The sequence below is a fragment of the Triticum dicoccoides genome, chromosome 4A, assembly GCF_002162155.2.
Source record: "Triticum dicoccoides isolate Atlit2015 ecotype Zavitan chromosome 4A, WEW_v2.0, whole genome shotgun sequence".
Lineage (NCBI taxonomy): Eukaryota > Viridiplantae > Streptophyta > Magnoliopsida > Poales > Poaceae > Triticum > Triticum dicoccoides.
The window spans coordinates 551409532-551428042 of NC_041386.1; the positions used below are offsets into that span (position 1 = coordinate 551409532).

At 44.6% G+C, this 18511-nt stretch overlaps 2 protein-coding genes across 3 annotated transcripts; both read right to left on the reverse strand.

Moving 5' to 3' along the window:
• Positions 1 to 7831: 7831 nt before the first annotated feature.
• Positions 7832 to 13030, reverse strand: LOC119286701 (dihydrolipoyllysine-residue succinyltransferase component of 2-oxoglutarate dehydrogenase complex 1, mitochondrial-like). The gene is made up of 13 exons (XM_037566137.1): positions 12897 to 13030; positions 10735 to 10795; positions 10621 to 10648; positions 10384 to 10451; positions 10222 to 10296; positions 10097 to 10152; positions 9942 to 9986; positions 9575 to 9826; positions 9397 to 9491; positions 8853 to 8943; positions 8663 to 8773; positions 8362 to 8556; positions 7832 to 8270 (listed from the first exon to the last, which is right to left on the reverse strand). The coding sequence occupies exons 1-13, from the start codon at positions 12942 to 12944 to the stop codon at positions 8079 to 8081; spliced, it is 1317 nt and encodes a 438-aa protein (XP_037422034.1). The 5' UTR covers positions 12945 to 13030; the 3' UTR covers positions 7832 to 8078.
• A 494-nt stretch (positions 13031 to 13524) lies between these two features.
• LOC119286702 lies at positions 13525 to 15047 on the reverse strand. 2 transcript variants are annotated; one of them, XM_037566140.1, is made up of 3 exons: positions 14764 to 15047; positions 14546 to 14664; positions 13525 to 14460 (listed from the first exon to the last, which is right to left on the reverse strand). In XM_037566140.1, exon 3 carries the CDS (start codon positions 14450 to 14452, stop codon positions 13817 to 13819), a length of 636 nt encoding a protein of 211 aa, XP_037422037.1. In that variant the 5' UTR covers positions 14453 to 14460; positions 14546 to 14664; positions 14764 to 15047; the 3' UTR covers positions 13525 to 13816. The 2 variants fall into 2 exon arrangements, with proteins under 2 accessions (XP_037422037.1, XP_037422035.1); XM_037566138.1 differs by having other exon boundaries at positions 14546 to 15047.
• Positions 15048 to 18511: the final 3464 nt, after the last annotated feature.

Below are 18511 nucleotides of genomic sequence, written 5' to 3' on the forward strand. Positions count from 1 at the left end.
TCTTCCTCGCCTCCACCTAGGACACCACAGTTCGTTGCCACTCACAATGTTGTCCCCCGCTTCGACGAAGTCTTGGCTCGGCCTCGTGCAATGCAAAAACCGACTAACGCAGTGAACAATTTCATGCACCTAAGATTTAGCAAAACCATCCTACGATTCCTAAAAGAAGGTAGAACTCATTTTGTTGTTTTGTCAATCTATACCGTTTGATTTAGCGCTTTATACAATCATAGGGCTCCAGGAAGAGCCAACTAATTAAGGATCACAGGTAAACATGCACGCCATTCCCTCCTGTGAAGTGTCCTTTGACTCATGATTATGCAGTCCTATTGCAATGCAGGATCCCATTTTTGTGAAGTATATTTTTCCTTGGTTCCCACTACGGAGTATCGGCATATGTGATAGGTGGTTTACGTACTGAGCAGTTAGTACGATTCTTTGCCAACGCAATGCCAGGCTGAATTACAGAACTACAACACAAGGTTAGGCTTGATCATTCTTTAACAGAACTGCTGCACTTTGCTAACAAAAATGGTTCAGGACAAAAGTTATTCTACATCTAGCAACTGACTGATCGAGAATTTGATCATTTATGTAGACACCTACGACTGAAGAAAAACATGCAGCTTTACATGAAGCTTAGTTGTTCTGATTGCGTGGGTGTCGTTAATGCGATGAAGGGCGTTGTTTAACACAACATTTCCGATCCACATATCATCCTTGGGTATAAACCCTTAGCTAGGGCGAGTGTTAATTGCTCGGTTCATTTTCACTCCAGAGATGCTAACTGTGTGTCTCGTGAACTGGCACAGAGGGATAGGTTTACTATAACGGGTTGTTGGCCGGACAAGCCACCAGAGTTCATACTAACATACAACCAATAATTCAGTTATCTTCTAGTATCACATCAGTAGTTTGCTTCTAGCAATTTAGCAGCTAAGAAGAGGCTTTTGAGTTGCTCTCTACATTTGCAGCTTGTGCTCATATGTTTCATCTTGTATCAGCTTAGACACCCCGATTCCAAGCCATGCTATTAAATGTGCATGGTAACACTTGGGCTCATCTCGAATGCATGATGCATGCATAGGAGATGAGCATAATTAATCTCTCAAATGCGAAAGAAAAGAGACAAAATTGTTCGTCATACATAATCATGGGAATGAGCTTGAGGGTCTCTCATCCATTCGTTGTACATGATCACACATGGGAAAGTTGAAGAGAAGGGACAAGCTTCATGTCAAAATTACCCAACATTATGTGACACTGAGTTTGCCCGGTGCCCAAAGAGATTCACCAAAACGTATGTGAGCCTCACAAACAAGAGCTTTCCGCTAGATGGTAGAACGTCACCACCTAAAGATGTGCTTAAGCTGAATGTCGATGGGGCTTCCACCTAGTGGAGGCTTTGAACGGACGCCCAACCTGTCCATGTCACTAGATGGTAGAACGTCACCACCTAAAGATGTGCTTAAGCTGAATGTTGATGTTGGCAAAGGCCCGTAATATGAAACTTATCCTATGCCTTTTCGAACAATTGTCTGACTTAAAAATAAACTTTCATAAGAGTGAATTGTTCTGCTTTGGGAAGGCCAAAGAGGAGGAACAAGTTTACAGACAATTGTTCGGTTGCGAATTAGGCTCTTTACCCTTCAGTTACTTGGGTATTCCGACTCATCACCTTAAACTTTCCAATAAAGAATGGAAATGCATTGAAGACCGAATTGAAAAAAAAACTTAGCTGCTGGAAGGGCAAGCTTATGTCGTATGGAGGTCGGCTAGTTCTGATTAACTTAATACTGACTAGTATGCCGATGTTCTTACTTTCGTTCTTCGAAATTCCGAAAGGGGTTCAGAAACGACTTGACTTCTATAGATCTTGCTTCTTCTGGCAGTCTGATGAGGCCAAGAGGAAATACCGTCTTGCGAGATGGGACATTCTATGCCGACCGAAGGACCAAGGAGGTCTCGGTATTGAGAACTTAGAAATTAAGAATAAGTGTCTTATGAGTAAGTGGTTATACAGGCTAGAGCATGAGCCGTAGGGTATGCGGTCCCAAATCCTGCGCAATAAGTATTTGCACTCGAAGACACTAGCTCAGGTTACCATGCGACCGACTGACTCGCCATTCTGGAAGGGACTTATGAGAACGAAGAATTTGTTCTTTCATCGGGTCAAATTCTTGGTGGACAATGGGATGTCAACAAGATTTTGGGAGGATACATGGTTAGGAGAGACGCCCCTGGCCATTCAATATCCCACCCTTTATAATATTATGCAACGTAAGGAGGATTATGTAGGCACGGTGTTTCAAACTATTCCTTTGAACATCCAGTTCAGATGGGTGTTAGTTGGTGCGAGATGGAGCGCCTGGATGCATTTGGTTCGGAGACTGATAGACGTTCAACTCTCCGATCAACCAGATGCGTCACAATGGAAGTTAACTAAGAATGGGGCTTTTACGGTAAAATCTTTTTATATGGATTTGATTAATTCTGGCCCACTCTCAAGGTCGTTGCACATTTGGAAGGTCAAGGTTCCTTTGCGTATTAAAATTTTTATGTGGTTTGTCCACAAACAAGTGATGCTCACAAAGGATAACTTAATTAAAAGGCGATGGGTAGACAGCTCACGATGTTGTTTTTGTGATTATGATGAAACAATACAACACTTATTTCTTGATTGCCCACTTGCCAACTTACTTTGGAGAACGATTCATATAGCCTTCAAAATTAGCTCTCCAGTTCGTATTGTGTCTTTGTTTGGGACGTGGTTAGCTGGAGTTGAGCAGAGTACTGCGGCTCGTATTCGGATTGGAATATGTGCACTATTATGGGTTATATGGAACTGCGGGAATGGCATGATTTTTAACAGACAACACACTCTAACTTTCTTGCAGGTTATCTTGAGGCGTACAGCTTGGATCCGTATATGGTACTTACTCCTATGGACTTCAGAGAGCCCTTGGTTACTGGGTGCAACCAATGGGAGATGGTAGCTCGGGCTATATTCAACCGGTTCGGATGGCGCTCGCATAATAGGATAGGAGTCTAGGGAGTTTATCCTTCTTATTACCATATCGGTTGATCGTGTCAGCATGTTATTTCCCTTTTGTTCACTTTGTTATGCTCCGTTTGCGAGCTGTAAGATCTTTTTGACGACTTTGTCTGGATTATTAATAATATGGCTGCATGCATCTTCATGATGCAGAGGTCGAGGGCATCTCCATTTCCAAAAAAAATCTACTGGAGGCTTTGAACGGACGCCCAACCTGTCCATGCCACATTGCGTCAAAAGACACCAGGCTAGGAACACGGCGAGTGATGCAGCTGAGGAAATCAGTCAACATGGTAGATGATGTCGCGCCTTGCTGCTCGCCAAAGTCACCAGGTGACTCCTTGGGCACCTTGTTGTGATTTTCCCTGACAAAGTTATGATTGTGAGTTGGCATACAAACAACGTGAATCCAGTAAAGGATAGCATAGGTTGTTACCAAATCTGCCAACATTTGGTTTCATGACCACACTTGACACCCAGTGCCAAGAGACAACCATGCCAACTCAGTAGACAACTCCTCCACATGCAGACCTAGATAACACCGATCTTACCAAATTCAATTATCTTATAATACTTCATTGGAAGTTTGCTTCTAAAATGCAACCAGTCAACCATGGCAAGCCACTGTATCATATAAGCATTGTTGTTGGACTCATCTCATGTAACTATGTAAGCGTAGCCTCCCACAAAAAAGGAAAAAAGGGAAAAAAGAGGGGGCAGTTCATGGTACATAATATGAAGAGTTTTAGAGTGTCCGTCAAGAGTTTTAGAGTCTTTGTCGTACAGAACCATGGGAAAACTTCAGCAGAAATTTTGTGTTGTCACTAGAGTGCGAAAAGGATGACCTGAGTAACTTCAAAAGAAAGCTCACACAATTCACTAGAATTCTACTTGACCGTAGAGGCGGCAACTGTACTGTACAATAAATTTTGAAACCGTAAAGGTGAAATGTACGGTCTGATATGAGATCTACAAACAAGGTTAGGTTTGATCATCTATTAGCATAACTGCACTTTACGGAGGACAAGCAAGTTACTGTACAACAACCAACAACATCGATCCAGAATTTGACACAATGTTACAACCCTGGTAATTTATCCACAGTCCTACGGGGAATAGAAGAATAGACCATCAACCTTAGTTGTTCCGGTTGCATGGAAGTTGCTAATGCGAAGAGGTGCATCAAGGTCAACTTCATGATGGAAGCTCTGATCCTCCACGAGTATCAATCCCTAGGTCTCTGTTGACTTATGTTCCAAAGAAACAAGCTTATGAACCTTCTAGGAGGGGCCAGGTTTACCTCTACGTGTCGTGTTGTTGGCCTAATGGTGCCTCCCTTGATCGTGGAAATAAATATCTTCTCCAAATCCTTCATGTGTAAAGCTGGATAACACTGACGTACAACCACTAATTCAGTTGTCTTCAAATATCCCATTGGTATTTGCTTTCTAGTAAGCAGTACTAGGGAGAGACTGAGTCATTGTCTAAATTTGCAGCTTGTGCTCATATGCATTAATATTCTTGTCTCAGCTTAGACACCAAGGCGCCAAGCCATGCTATTAAATACTAATGGTAATAATGGCTGGGCTCATCTCAAATGTATGATGCATGCTTATGAGATGGGCATAATCTCTCAAAACGGGAAAGAAAATAAAGAAAATGGTTCGTTGTACAGAACCATGGGAAGAGCTTGAGGGTCATTCATCGTACACACTACATTATCATGCAAAAGTTGAAGAGAAGCGACAATGCATGTATACAATGGACACCTAGCATGAGAGAAAACGAAAATCCATCTCTGCACCCGCGCTGACGAAACAAATCAAAACAATACTAGAAAAATTCAAAAAATTCCAAACTTTTTTTGTGTGGTAGAAAATTGGATGCGTGAGGTTCGGTCCAATTTTCAAACCATTTGGACATCTGAGGAGCTCTCAGCAAAAAAACACAAATTGGGGGTCCGTAAAAATGTTTACTGTTCATGTACTGTTTTGGCCCGATTTGTCTTTTTTCCCGAGAGCTGCTCAGATGTCCGAATGACTTGAAATTTGCAGCGGGCCTCAGCATCAAATTGTCTACTGTACAAAAAAAGTTTGGAATTTTTTGATTTTGTTTTTATTTTTTTACGAATTTTTTCTAACCGGGTGCAGATGAGCCTGGGCACCAAAACGCCCTACTCGAGAGAGAACCATTTCTTAACACTGCATGTGAAATATGTGACGCGAAGGTAATCGGAAGAGAACATGAAACTGGGAGTGGTTGTGCCTCAAGTACCGTTTACCTATGCATATGATCAAACAAAGAGATAAATGTCACGACAGAGTCGGAGAGTGATGCACGAGAGTACATATGGTACACAGACAATGCGAATCGGGTACGGTGCTACATGCCCTACCATGCATGATCGGCCGTTGCACAAAACTATGAATGAATTTGTTGGGTGGAAACAAAGAGGGCTAGGGTGAGGTTAATCATTTCTATTAACAAAGCGGAGGCTCGGTTTGTCAATCACACTTAAAGTTTGAGCATTGTTCACCAGAACTGCCATTTACACATTAGAAAATGGTTCGAGGAAGGATTATGGGATTGTAATTTTTTATAAGAGAAAGAAATTTCATTTTGCAAGGACAAACAAATTACCATGCAATGTAGAACCAATCTGGATGTGTGATTCAAGGAAAATGATTCGTATCAGTAACTCAGTGATGTGATTGTTAATGTGTCTAGATGATCTAACAACTGCAAACACTTCCATTTGACTTTTTCTACTGAAGTTCATGGGCACTGATCTGGGAATACTCTGATTTTGTGTCACAAGTTTACAACCACATGCTTACAAACATTTTCGGTCTAAATACATCAACTGTTGCATGTCAGCTACCAGCAAAAGGTCATATGTAATTCAGATTTTTTTTTATATAGAAAATGACTGATGTTAAATTAATGATACGCTCACAACCAACAACACAACCCACCTCCACACATTAACGTAAACTAACGCCCACACAAAGAAACAACGAAAGATACGAGATGCTGAAAAGCACTTAACTCTGAACACACTAAGCACCGGCTTGAGCATCGATGCCCCCGTCGAACCCACGATCAGAGGACATTGTCAAGAAAGCAGCCTGTCGCCGGAGGAAAACCATGCTTCGTCGGCTTCCAAAAGGACAAAGTGTCAGATCCTAGATGGATCAGACATGGATTTGAGTAGAAACCACGAACAAAATTAGGGAGGAATGTATGGATCAGGAAGAACAGACATGAATTTGAGTATATAGTGTATGTATAAGTGTATATTGATGTAAAGCCAATAATTGGCAGAATAGTTGATCGATACAAATCCATCCCGCCCCTTATATAGCCCGAGGGTTACAGAGAGTGATTTGAAAACAGGAGTAACAATAAAGGTCTAAATGTATAAACGTTGAAGCTATGGGGTTCCTTCTCCAATAGCAATGTTGCTCCTCTATCTAGTACACCGTCGTGACGCCATCCGTCTCCGCTTCCGGAGAAGGCCCCCTCTCCTCGGACACCGCACCGTTGGCAAGCAGAGGTGCTCACCTGAGCATGCATAGATAGTTCACTTATGTACGGAACAAGACTAGGGCTTTGTTTGATCTTAGCCATAATACCTATAAGCATCCGAAATCAATACAAAACTCATCTGCCTGTGGAGCAAGAGAACACTAGCCTTACTGGCTCAGTTATCTTCTAATATCTCATTGATAATTTGCTTCTAATATGCAAGTTGTGCGAGACTCTGAGCCCTAACATGTGTTCTTATCTCGGCTGGATGCCATGCCAAGACATGGTATTAAATATGCAGGGAACTACTGGACTCATCTCACATGCATGATGCGTGCCTTGGAGATGTGAGCTTGAGGGTCGTTCGTCCTAGGTAATCATGAGAAAGAGCTTGAGGGTCGTTCATCATACAAAATCATGGGAAAACCGAGTGATTCAGATTTTTCAGTGGTAACTTTGTTTCAATACCACTTAACAAAATTCAGCTAGAATGCAAAAAGTATGGCCTAAGAAACTTCAGAACAAAATCCCAAACAGTCAATTATACCAGGCTAGAAGTTTCAAAACTTTAAAGGTGGTAAATAATCTGAAGATTGTCGAGATCAAGCACCAGATAGCAATCAGATACCGCGTGAAACAGTTATCATGTAGAAATGGCGCAGCAAAGTGGGGAGGGTGGCAGCTTGCTATTGTAAAGCGAGAATAAGCTTACGGAGCTACACCTTATAAAAGTAAAAAAGAGAATGAGTTCCATTGAGCTCTCTTCTACAGCTAAGCGCCCCACAATTCGGATTTTTTTAAGAGAAGCAGAAAAATCAGCGACAAAGAACAGTTAGATTCGGTTGTAGTCAGAGCAAGTAATGCATAACCACGGTACATCAAAGGGTGTTGCAAGAATGTTGCCATCCACAACCACGGGGCGTTAAACGTTCGAATGCATTTCAAGAAACGCCTACTGAATTATACATAGATTGTGTTTCACTTACAAACAACTCCTCCACTTGGAAGAGAGCTAGAAAACTTCAAGGGGAACTTTGTGTCACTAGAATGCGAAAAGAATGACCTGAGAAACTTCAAAAGCTCAAATAATTCGATGGAAGTCTACTGGGCATTCAGACAGCAATTGCACCACGCTGGAAATTTAGAAATTGTAAAGGTGGAAAATACACTGGAACTGTCACGATCAAACACCTGCCTCTGCCTGATACCAATCAACCAGACGTCACATGAGATAATTAGCACGTTAAATGGCACGACAAAGTTGAGGGTGTCCATTGCTATTGTAGATCATAATATGTTTAGGGAACTAGTACGTCCCAACAAGTATAACCTCAGAAAAAGGAAATGAATTCGTTGATGTTTCTACTACAATTCAGAGGCCAGCAACCGAATTCTCAATTGTTGGAGAAGCGACTACGGCATGAGTCAAAATTTTGTGTACAATTATTCCGAAATCGATGTGAAGCAATCTTTACCCCAGAAGTAACAAACAGAACTATATGCCAAGGAGCAACCTCCGTGGATCTTCAACCACGTCCTTGATGCGGCGCAGAAACAGAACAGCTTCTCTGCCATCTATCAGCCTATGGTCATATGTCAGTGCAAGGTACATCATTGGCCTCGCAAGGATGGAGCCATCCACAACCACAGGGCGTTGGACAATAGAATGCATTCCAAGAATTGCTGACTGCGTTAGGCAAGGAATTAAGGGTTGAGTTAGGAGGTGAATTGTAGAATTTTAACAAAGAAACGTAGAAGGCAGCAAACAAAACGAGAACCTGTGGAGGGTTGATGATAGGTGTGCTGATAAGACTTCCATAGACACCACCGTTTGAGATTGTGAAGGTTCCCCCTGCCATCTCATCAATTGACAATGCCCCCTCAGTTGCCTTCTTTGCAAGGCTGTTTATCCCCTTCTCAATGTCAGCAAAGTTCATCCCTTCTGTATCACGGATAACAGGCACCACAAGACCCTAAAGCAGAACGACATTCATATCACATTATGACAGCAGGATGCATGGTAAAAAGAAGATGCTGGTCGTTCCGTAATTCAACCTAGAGAAGAAAAGGTGTCAGTACCTTGGAAGTGCCAACAGCAACACTAACGTCAATGTAGTCTCTGTAGATGATGTCATCACCATCAATAACAGCATTGACAATTGGCTGATTTTGAAGCGCAGAAACAGCAGCCTTCAAAAAACAAGTGGATTTAGGATGACCCAGGAAATTACCAAACAATCATTTAAGCTGCTCATCAGATTGCTACTACCTTAACAAAGCAGGACATCAGGCCCAATTTGACACCATGCTTCTTAACAAACTCATCTTTGTAGTCAGTCCGCAGTTTCATCAAATTGGTCCTAATGCAATGAAGAAGCAGTTGTAATAAAAATGAAACAACTTATTCAGGGACATATCAGCAGCGTATAGTAAAATAAAGACATATCAAGAAAGCATTAGAAGATAAGCACAAAGATGTAAACTCAATAGGACAACTATTATGGAACTTTTTTCATACTCATCCGACTAATTATTTTGGAGCATAACATGTTTGAAGCATACTTGCACATTATTTATACTTGATACAGTTTAATGGTGCTTCATTTACACTTTACAGACTCATCATGTCAACCCTAGGACATAATGGAGAGGGACATTGTTTTTAGAATAATGATAGTGGAGAAATTTGGGCAAGTTTGGTGTAACTTAGGCTCACGCAGGTGCCAAAAGCCAGTGATGCATTCATGGGTACACCAACCACACTGACACTACAAAGGTACAGATATTAGAAAACAAACGACTGATGCACTTACATGTCAACTTCGTTGAATGTAGTCAGTAGTGCAAAAGTGTTCTGAGAATCCTTCAAACGATTTGCTATACGCTTCCTGAGCCTTGGCATTGACACCTGCACTTATCACAATCCAAAAATAATGTATCCATAGCATGTCTGATCAACCATATATAACCAAATGACATGAATGACCTTACCCGTCTCTCTCTTTCCTTTGGAGGGAGCTGAGGTTCTGAGGGGGAGGCTAGTTTTGACGCCTGTGGTTTGACAGATTCTACTTTTGGTGATTTTGCCTCAACCTTAGGTTTCTCTGGAGGAGGTGGAGGAGGGGTCTCCTTCTCGGAGGTCTCTTCAGATGGTGCAACATGGGCCTCACTTGGAGCAGCAGACTTAGATATCACGGCAATTTTGGTACCTGGAGTAACAGTGTCACCTTCACTGGCAATGAACTGCAAAGCACTGATGTGATCAGGAGAGTAGCCATACTGCTAAATACACAATTGAGGTAACTTGTGGGGCGTGCAAAGCAAATTTGGAATCACAAAATGCATGGATGGCAGTCACCTTTTCAATTACCCCAGCTTCTGGACTGGAAACATCTATTGTAACCTGAAAATAGAATGGAGCACTTCCATTTTAAGGATCGTTCTATCATCAAGAACAGCAGAACAAACTAAAAAACAGGTATTAAAATGGGAATGAATGAGGCAAAGCATCACCTTATCAGTTTCAATCTGAGCTATCGCCTCATCAGCTTCAACTCTATCACCAGGTTCTGCAGCAAATAACATGTCAGGAGCATAAACGTTGACAACTTGAATAACAGAGAGAGGCAGGTGCATACTCTTTAAGAAATTGGCAAGGGTTCCATCAGTTACAGATTCACCCATGAAGGGCACAACAGCTTCAACCAAGTCACCTTAAAACAAAGACAAGAGATGATAAAGAATTTGTCAGGCAACAATTCACAACTATCAATATCCTCTACAGGGCTGATATACCTTACCATTCTCTGAAGCAAATGATCTACTCCAAATTTGGTAAGGAGAAGCATTTCGAAGGAAATAGCGTTCACTACAATAAATCATTAAAGGTCATACTTTATTCAATGAAAAAAGTGGGTTTTATAACAGTGTAATAAGTAGTAGCAACCACCAACTAAATACAATAAAGTTTTGTCAGTAAATAAATTATATACTACAATCACAAAATGACAAAATGAAGCGCAAAGGTTACTCCCTACCATGTTGGCTTTGGAAGTCTCGGAGCACCTGCAATGAAGATTGCAGAAAAGCATTAGTTGCCAAGCAAACTAACAGTAACCAACTTCAAAAGTAACATCTGTAGAGCTACTAACCTTCAAGTAACTGAGTGCTGAAATGTCTAGCATGTCTAGAACTCTGGAGCAAACTTAATACCTGCAAGCGCACTAGAACCATTAGAAGAACCTACCAAATTTAAGCATGCAAAAGTAAATGAACAAAGGGAAACTATATAACTCTGTAGAAACAAATGAATGAGAGAGAAATAAGTTTTTGGCACTAAGCAGTGCCATTTTCTACTGGCTGTGCCACAGACAATGTGGTCTGGTCGTGCATGTCAGCAACAGAATGTAGTGGCAAAAACAAAATTTCCCAACAGAAAAGAAAAACAGAGGTTGTGTGATGTACTATTATGTTATCACTAGAATGTGAAGAACTCGATCGTCTAAAAATAGAGTAACCAATGAACAAAACTACAGAAACATGACCGTCTGGCACAGTTGGATTACCCTAGTGACCCACTTAACGTGTTTAAGGGAACTGCACGCGCATTTTGAAAGTAAATGGATGTAGATGGACCCATTGCAAGTTCAAGGACCATAAGTCCACTTCATGCTTACTACATCTTACAGTTGATTCAAACATCAACTGATGGCAAAATCCAACTAAAATAGTAAACAGATTAACGAACATGCGTACAACAGGACACATCTGCATTTATGCATTCAGCTTACATGCGAAACTCTGTCTGCTTAACAAGGTCATAGAATTCCCGGGCTACAAGATTAAGTTTCAGACATGATGAATTGGCTCATCTAGTTGAGCCATAGCATGCAAGCTCTTGTACACACATCCCCACAGTTCTCCCGAAATGTGTAAATCATATAAACAACTCGCATTCACTTTGCAGCATACAGGTTTCGTTCGATACCTAGAAATTATTATAGCCTGAACTCTGCCGAATAAGGTCAAAATCAATTATGGAAGCAAGCAATAACTTGGCATGTACTCTGATCGTCACAGGTTATTCCTTCAATGTGGCTTAATAATTCTCCACAGATCAAATCAAGATTATCTTTGTCCAAAAAAAATCAAAGATTATCTGACACAAAAAGGACTAAATCTCTACAACCCATATGATGTCAAAATCCACCACACCTACCACCCGTAAAACAATCTGACGGAAATAAAGGCTTTGAATTATTAATAAATTCTGCACAGACGACGTAGAAGGGACAGCAAATCTCCTCCGCGGCAACCAAATCCTAGTGGTTCAACCATCAAACGATGTCAAAATAAAACTTAACTAGGAGTAGTTAACAGATCACCGAATATTCATACAAAAAAACATCTACATTTGGGTACTGAGCTTACATGTGAAACTCTGAGCTCTAGTCTGCTCAACCAGGTGATATCTTGCAAGCTCTCCTAGACACATCCTCCAAAACCAGTTTAGTTGACCTACCTAACGTTTTTAAGGGACCTAAGCATACATTCTAAAATTAAATGGATAGATGGACGACCTGATGCAAGTTCAAGGATCATAAGTAAACCATGGCAAAATTAAACTAAACTGGTTAACAGATCACTGAAATGGGTACAAATCTACATTGGAGAAGTTAGTTTCCGCGTGAAAATTTGACCTCTAGTCTACTCAAACAGGTCAATGAACTCCAAGGCTACATTACTAAGTTTCAGACATGACGAATTCCGATTTCCTTAATTTCTTAACCATACCAACAACTCGCATTCACTTTGCAACATGCATGTTTGGGTCGATATCTAGAAATTATCAACCTCAACTCTGCCAAATAAGGCCAAAACTAAGCGTGGGAGCAAAAGGCAACAATCTGGTAGTACGATCTCCGATCGTCGCAGGGGTATCCCTTCGTCACGGTTCAACAATCCTCTACGGATCAAAATCAAGACTATCTGACGCAAAAAAGGGTAAAATCTCCACGACCCTACACGACGTCAAAATCAGACACGCGTACCGCATCCGCAAAACGATCCGACGAAAATAAAGCCTCTCAATTGGAAACAAATTATGCGCAGGTGACGTGGAAGATGCAGCAAATCACTTTCGCAGGAAAAAAAACAGTAAATCGCCTCCATGGAACCAAGCCCGTTCCGCGGAAACCACCCGGCGGATGATCCCCAATCCGGCCGAATCATCGCATCAGATCACCCAGAACATGGATACATAGGCGAGAAACAGGAGCGGAGGGAGCGAGGGAGGGAGGGAGGGAGGGGTTACGGCGGCGGGGCGGCGGAGGAGGAGGCGGGACGCGAGACGGGACGCCATTCGCCGGGGGTGGGGGATCTGCGAGGGCAACGAGGTGGGGAGGGGAGGGAATGCGGGCTCTCCTAGGATGGAGAGGATGGGATTCTATTCTATTCTGTTTCGCCCCTTCGCTTTTGTATTTGTAAATGGTCTTGGTACAGGAAGCAAAAAGATATTCTTGTTAACCTAAAACTAAGTCGGGGCAATTTGTCGCCGCGTCCAGGAGTGGATGCACGCCTCTGCCTAACGCAACGCCCTCTTCCTCGAGAAACAAAGATTTGACCCCCTTTTCTCTTGTTCACATGAGATTTGGCCCTTTCACGTAGGTGGATTTGGTGGAATGCTCCAAGGGGCAAAATAAAGTTTTGGATTACTTTGTTTTTGATGATGATCAGGCAGCATCCAATACCATACTACTAAGACCAATATGCCCTCTGCCGGTTCTCTAAAGATGGAATAACGTTTTTTCCGATGATCGGACCGCAATAGCTTGCGAATGTTCAGCGAGAGGCATGACGTTTGCGAACACTTTTATGGCAAATTACATGAGACAATAGCCAGAATGCCACTATGAGAAACCGAACTTGCCAAAATACCACTATGAAAAACCAACTTGCCAATATACCACTACTTCCAGTTTTCTCTAACCAAAATACCACTAGTGACTAACGGAGAGTAACACCATCCAAAAAAGACTTCTATACCCTTACCTCTTCATAGCCCAAAGCATACATTTCAACAACAAAAAGAGCAACTATAGTGCAACATTTCAGAAGCCAATTTGACATGAAAACATCACCAACTCAACATAATCTTACTTTGCATCATCCAACAACAAGATAGCAACTTTTCAGCATCATTTTGAAAAATTCCAGCAACATTTTGACAGCATTTCAGCAGCATTTTGACAGCATTTCAGTAGGAGCCACATTGTTTGCAAGTAATGTCTCATCATCCCCTCGCACATGATGTGGATCATAAGAGTTGTCAACATCTAGTGTTCCCAATGGTACTCTTGCAGCCTTTGGCTCGACATTTTTCTCCTTTGACTTTGCATTCTCCTTTGACTCCACATTCTCATGCAAATAGGTGTTCTCCTCACCGCATCCTACAGGCTCATCATCCTCATACTCGCCTTCATAGGCTTGCTTCGGCCAAGCAAAGAATGGAGCATGAATAGGTTGATCATCCATATCCTCGGCCATGATAGGAGCTTGTTCCTTGTGTTGCTGTTTGTTCTCAATGGTCACACCAAACCTCACTATTTTCGTGTTATAACACCTATCAAACAATTCAGCTATCTCTGATTCAGAGATCAATGGGATGGTGTTATATCCTGTTCCATACCAAATAGTCTTTCTCTGATCAGGAGACCACTTGAACTTCTCCTCCACAACCTCCTTTATCCGCGCCACAGACAAGTCCCGACCGACCATGAAATCCCATGTTTTGCCCCTTCTGTAAACTCTTTTGCCGTCTACAATCGTCAAGTAGGACTGAACATCTATTTCTACTTTGAAATCAGCCATCGAATCGACTGTGAAACACACAAACACAACAAATTCTAAATTTGTTGCACTTACAATGAAAAAGAACTATGAAAACAGGGGGAAATTTTGTACCTTTTGCCGCTGGAGATGTACTGGAGGGTTGGAGGCAGAGGAGCCACTCGAAGGCGAGGTTGCAGGGGAGGCCGCGAGCTGGTCCGGTCGGTGCCAAGCAATGGAGCGCCGCCGTAGGACTGATCCGGGACGAACTCGAGCAGATGGACGAGCTGGGTAAGGTTGCAATGGAGTAGAGGAGGCCGGCAAACTGATCCGGGACGAGCTGGGGCGGATACCTCTGACCGGAGCTGCGCCGTTGGGCTGGCTGGCGCTGGAGCCGATGCGTCGGGCGGCCAGCCAGGCGCCGACGAGCGGGAGTGAGGGCGTTAGGCTGCCCAGCCACGAACCCAGGGAGGAGGAGGAGGAGGGCGGTGCACGGAGGGACCTGGGGGATGGGTGGCGGAGAGGGTCAGAGGGAGGGAGGAGCTGCGGGGCGGCGCCGGTGATGGCTGGTTCCTCGCGCCGCCATGCTCCTGGTGTGTGCGTGCGGGAGGAGAGGGGGAGGAGAGGATAGGGTTGAGCCACGGGGGTAATTTTGGAATAGCCAAAAAACTGACAAGTTGCCTCCGCTTTGACTAACAGAAAAAGTTTGACAACTAAAGGAAGTGTTATTTTGACAAGAAAAACTGAGTGTGCAGTGGTATATTGGCAAGTTGGTTTTTCATAGTGGTATTTTGGCAAGTTCGGTTTCTCATAGTGGCATTCTGGCTATTGTCTCAAATTACATTGTGGGAGGATGACGATTTCTTCAAGAACACATGGCGATTCCTCGCAAAATGAGCTGTAAAAATTGTCATGCTCGATTGAAGAAATTGTCATATTCTGCACAATATAATTAACGTGAAAAACGTTTGTATTGCCATCCTCTCCCAGCGAACGTTCACCTGATAACATTACCTATATTTTGCGGGACCAGTTTTCGATATATTCATCATCTGTCATGGCGGTAAAAAGAACACCAAAGTTAACAAAAATTATATTCACGTCCATAGACTACCTAACGACGACTACAAAGCATTGGAGCAAGCTGAAGGCGCGCTACCGCCATCGCCCCTCCCGCGTCATTGACGAGCAAAACTTGTTGTGGTAGACAGTCGAGAAGTCCTCATGCTAAGGCCTCACACGATCATCGCACCATAACAGCAACCGGACTGTGCGTCTAAGGCGGATGGTAACAGAAGGTAGGGGACACGATGTTTTACCCAGGTTCGGGCCCTCTTGATGGAGGTAAAACCCTACATCCTGCTTGATTATTCTTGATAATATGTGTAGTACAAGAGTTGATCTACCACGAGATCGGAGAGGCTAAACCCTAGAAGCTAGCCTATGGTATGATTGTATGTTGTCCTATGGACTAAAACCCTCCGGTTTATATAGACACCGAAGGGGGCTAGGGTTACACAAGGTCGATTACAAAGGAGGAGATATACATATCCGTATTGCCTAGCTTGCCTTCCACGCCAAGTAGAGTCCCATCCGGACACGGGACAAAGTCTTCAATCTCGTATCTTCATAGTCCAACAGTCCGGCTGTCCGGAGACCCCCTAATCCAGGACTCCCTCAGTAGCCCCTGAACCAGGCTTCAATGACGATGAGTCCGGCGCGCAGTATTGTCTTTGGCATTGCAAGGCGGGTTCCTCCTTCGAATACACCACAGAAGAGTTTGAATACAAGGATAGTGTCCGACCCTGCAAAATAAGTTCCACACACCACCGTAGAGAGAATAATATTACCACAAATCTAATCTGCTGACACGTTTTGGCAGCGTGACATCACGGCACGGCCCGGTAATTATTTGAACCATTTTTCTTTAACCAGCCCCGCACATAACGCGAGGTGGTTTCTTGACACGTCTTGCCGAAGCAGGGATTGTGTTCCCCTTATTACGGGATTCTCATCAATACGGACGTGGGTAACCCAACCGCGCCATCAATTACGGCGCTTGGGGGATAAGCAAGTTTTACCAGACTAGTGGGGGCGTATAGTTTAGCCCGCCCTTATAAAGGGATAAGATCTCACCTTTTTCCACCCGCGCCTTCTTCCTCCTTGCTCATCCATTCTCGCGCACTCGAGCTCCAGCGCCCAAGTCCGCATCCTCCTCCTCCACTCTTTTCAAAACATGTCCGGAGCGGGAGGAAAGTGGATGGCCTCCTCCGTCACGGAGGGGCACATTAAAAAGTTGCACGGAGCCGGATACTTAGCCGCGGACATCGCGCACCGGCTGCCAGCCGCGGGGCAGGTCATCCCTACCCCAGAACCTCACGAGAGGGTGGTCTTCCTCCCCCACTTCGTCCGCGGACTGGGGTTTCCCCTCCATCCATTTGTCCGCGGCCTCATGTTCTATTATGCGCTGGACTTTCACGATCTGGCCCCGAACTTCATCCTCAACATCTCGGCGTTCATCGTCATGTGCGAGGCTTTCCTCCGCATCCGGCCCCACTTTGGCCTATGGCTGAAGACCTTCAATATCAAGCCGAAGGTTGTAGGAGGCCAACAAGCGGAATGCGGTGGAGCCATGGTGGGAAAAATGCCCAACGTTGCATGGCTCGAGGGCTCCTTCGTGGAGACCGTAAAGGGGTGGCAATCGGGGTGGTTCTACATCACCGAGCCGCGCTACACCAACTGGGTGGCGACCCCCGAGTTTTGATCCGGAATCCCCACGCGGCTCACTTCCTGGAAGGAGAAGGGCATGTCCTGGGGTTCATCGGTAGAGCTGGACGGACTCCAGAAATGTATCCGGAACATGACAAGCAAGAAACTTAAGCTTGTCAACATAGTCCAAGTCATGCTCTTCTGCCGGATCGTCCCGTGTCAGCAACGAGATTTCAACTTATGGGAGTTCGACCCGGCCCGACACCAGACTCTGAGCGAGCTCTTCGACACGACGCACAAAGACGTCTGGAGGGTGCTGTTCAAGGGCGCCGAGGTCCCTCCCTCTCTCACCGAAGACCGCGGGCTAAGCGCGAGGCGCCCTGCGAATCCGGTAAGTTCTGTAAATTTGGTAGGATGTTTATTTCCCATAGCTTAACCATGCGCGGGGTCTGAGCTCTCATGCCTTTAACAGGACTAGGTGGGGCATCGGAGCAGATCGACTGTCCGCCCCCCTGCCCGAAGACACCGCGGGCGCTCTCCTGACAGAGATGCTGACTCCGGCTCCTTATAAGGTGCCAGAGAAGACCAAGAAGAAGGCCAAGGGAACCCGAAAGAGTTCCCGGCACCAGGTGGTATCAGACTCATCGCCCGATAACTCCATGACGCACTCCTCCCATGAAGACGAGGAGGAAGATGAAGATGCTCACCCTCCAGCCGGGGGAGACAAGAAAAGGAAGGCCGCCTCGACTAGGGAGGCCGAAGGGTCCAAGAAGGGAAGGACTCTTCTTCCGGACTGCTCCACCACCGCCACCGAAGGCGAAGACGAGTGGCTGCTCAGGGCCAAGCCCCTGGCGAAGTCGTAAGTATTCGGATACCAGAGTAACTCATAGCATACCTTTGTCGCACTGCTTCTCCTAACGCCGAATATGATTATGAAGACCGCCCCAAGCCCGTATCGACATATCCTCGTCGGACGGCTCCTTGGATTCGTCGGATATGGATAGCGATCCACTTCCGACCGCCTCCTCCCCTTGCCCTACGGACAACACCGAGGTATTGTCTCAAGGGGCACCAAGCCGGGGGGCGACAGTCCCGAAGGCGCCTCAAGGCGACCTTCCGGACTCCAGGAGCAAAGGGAGCAAGGTTCCCGGGGGCTCCAAGTTTGGATCTCAGCCGAACATCGCGCCGGAACCTCCAGTGGTTCCGGACTCGGGCAGGCGGCCCCCTTCCAAAAGGGGTAAGACGCCCGTGCTAGTGACCTCTGCCCATCCAGAGGCACCGGACGACCTGCTGGGAGCGCTTCGCGACGCTTCCATCAACGAAGAGCACCGCACTATTATGAGTGCGGTGATCGAGAAGGTTCAGTCCGCCAAGAGCGGACTGACTGAAGCT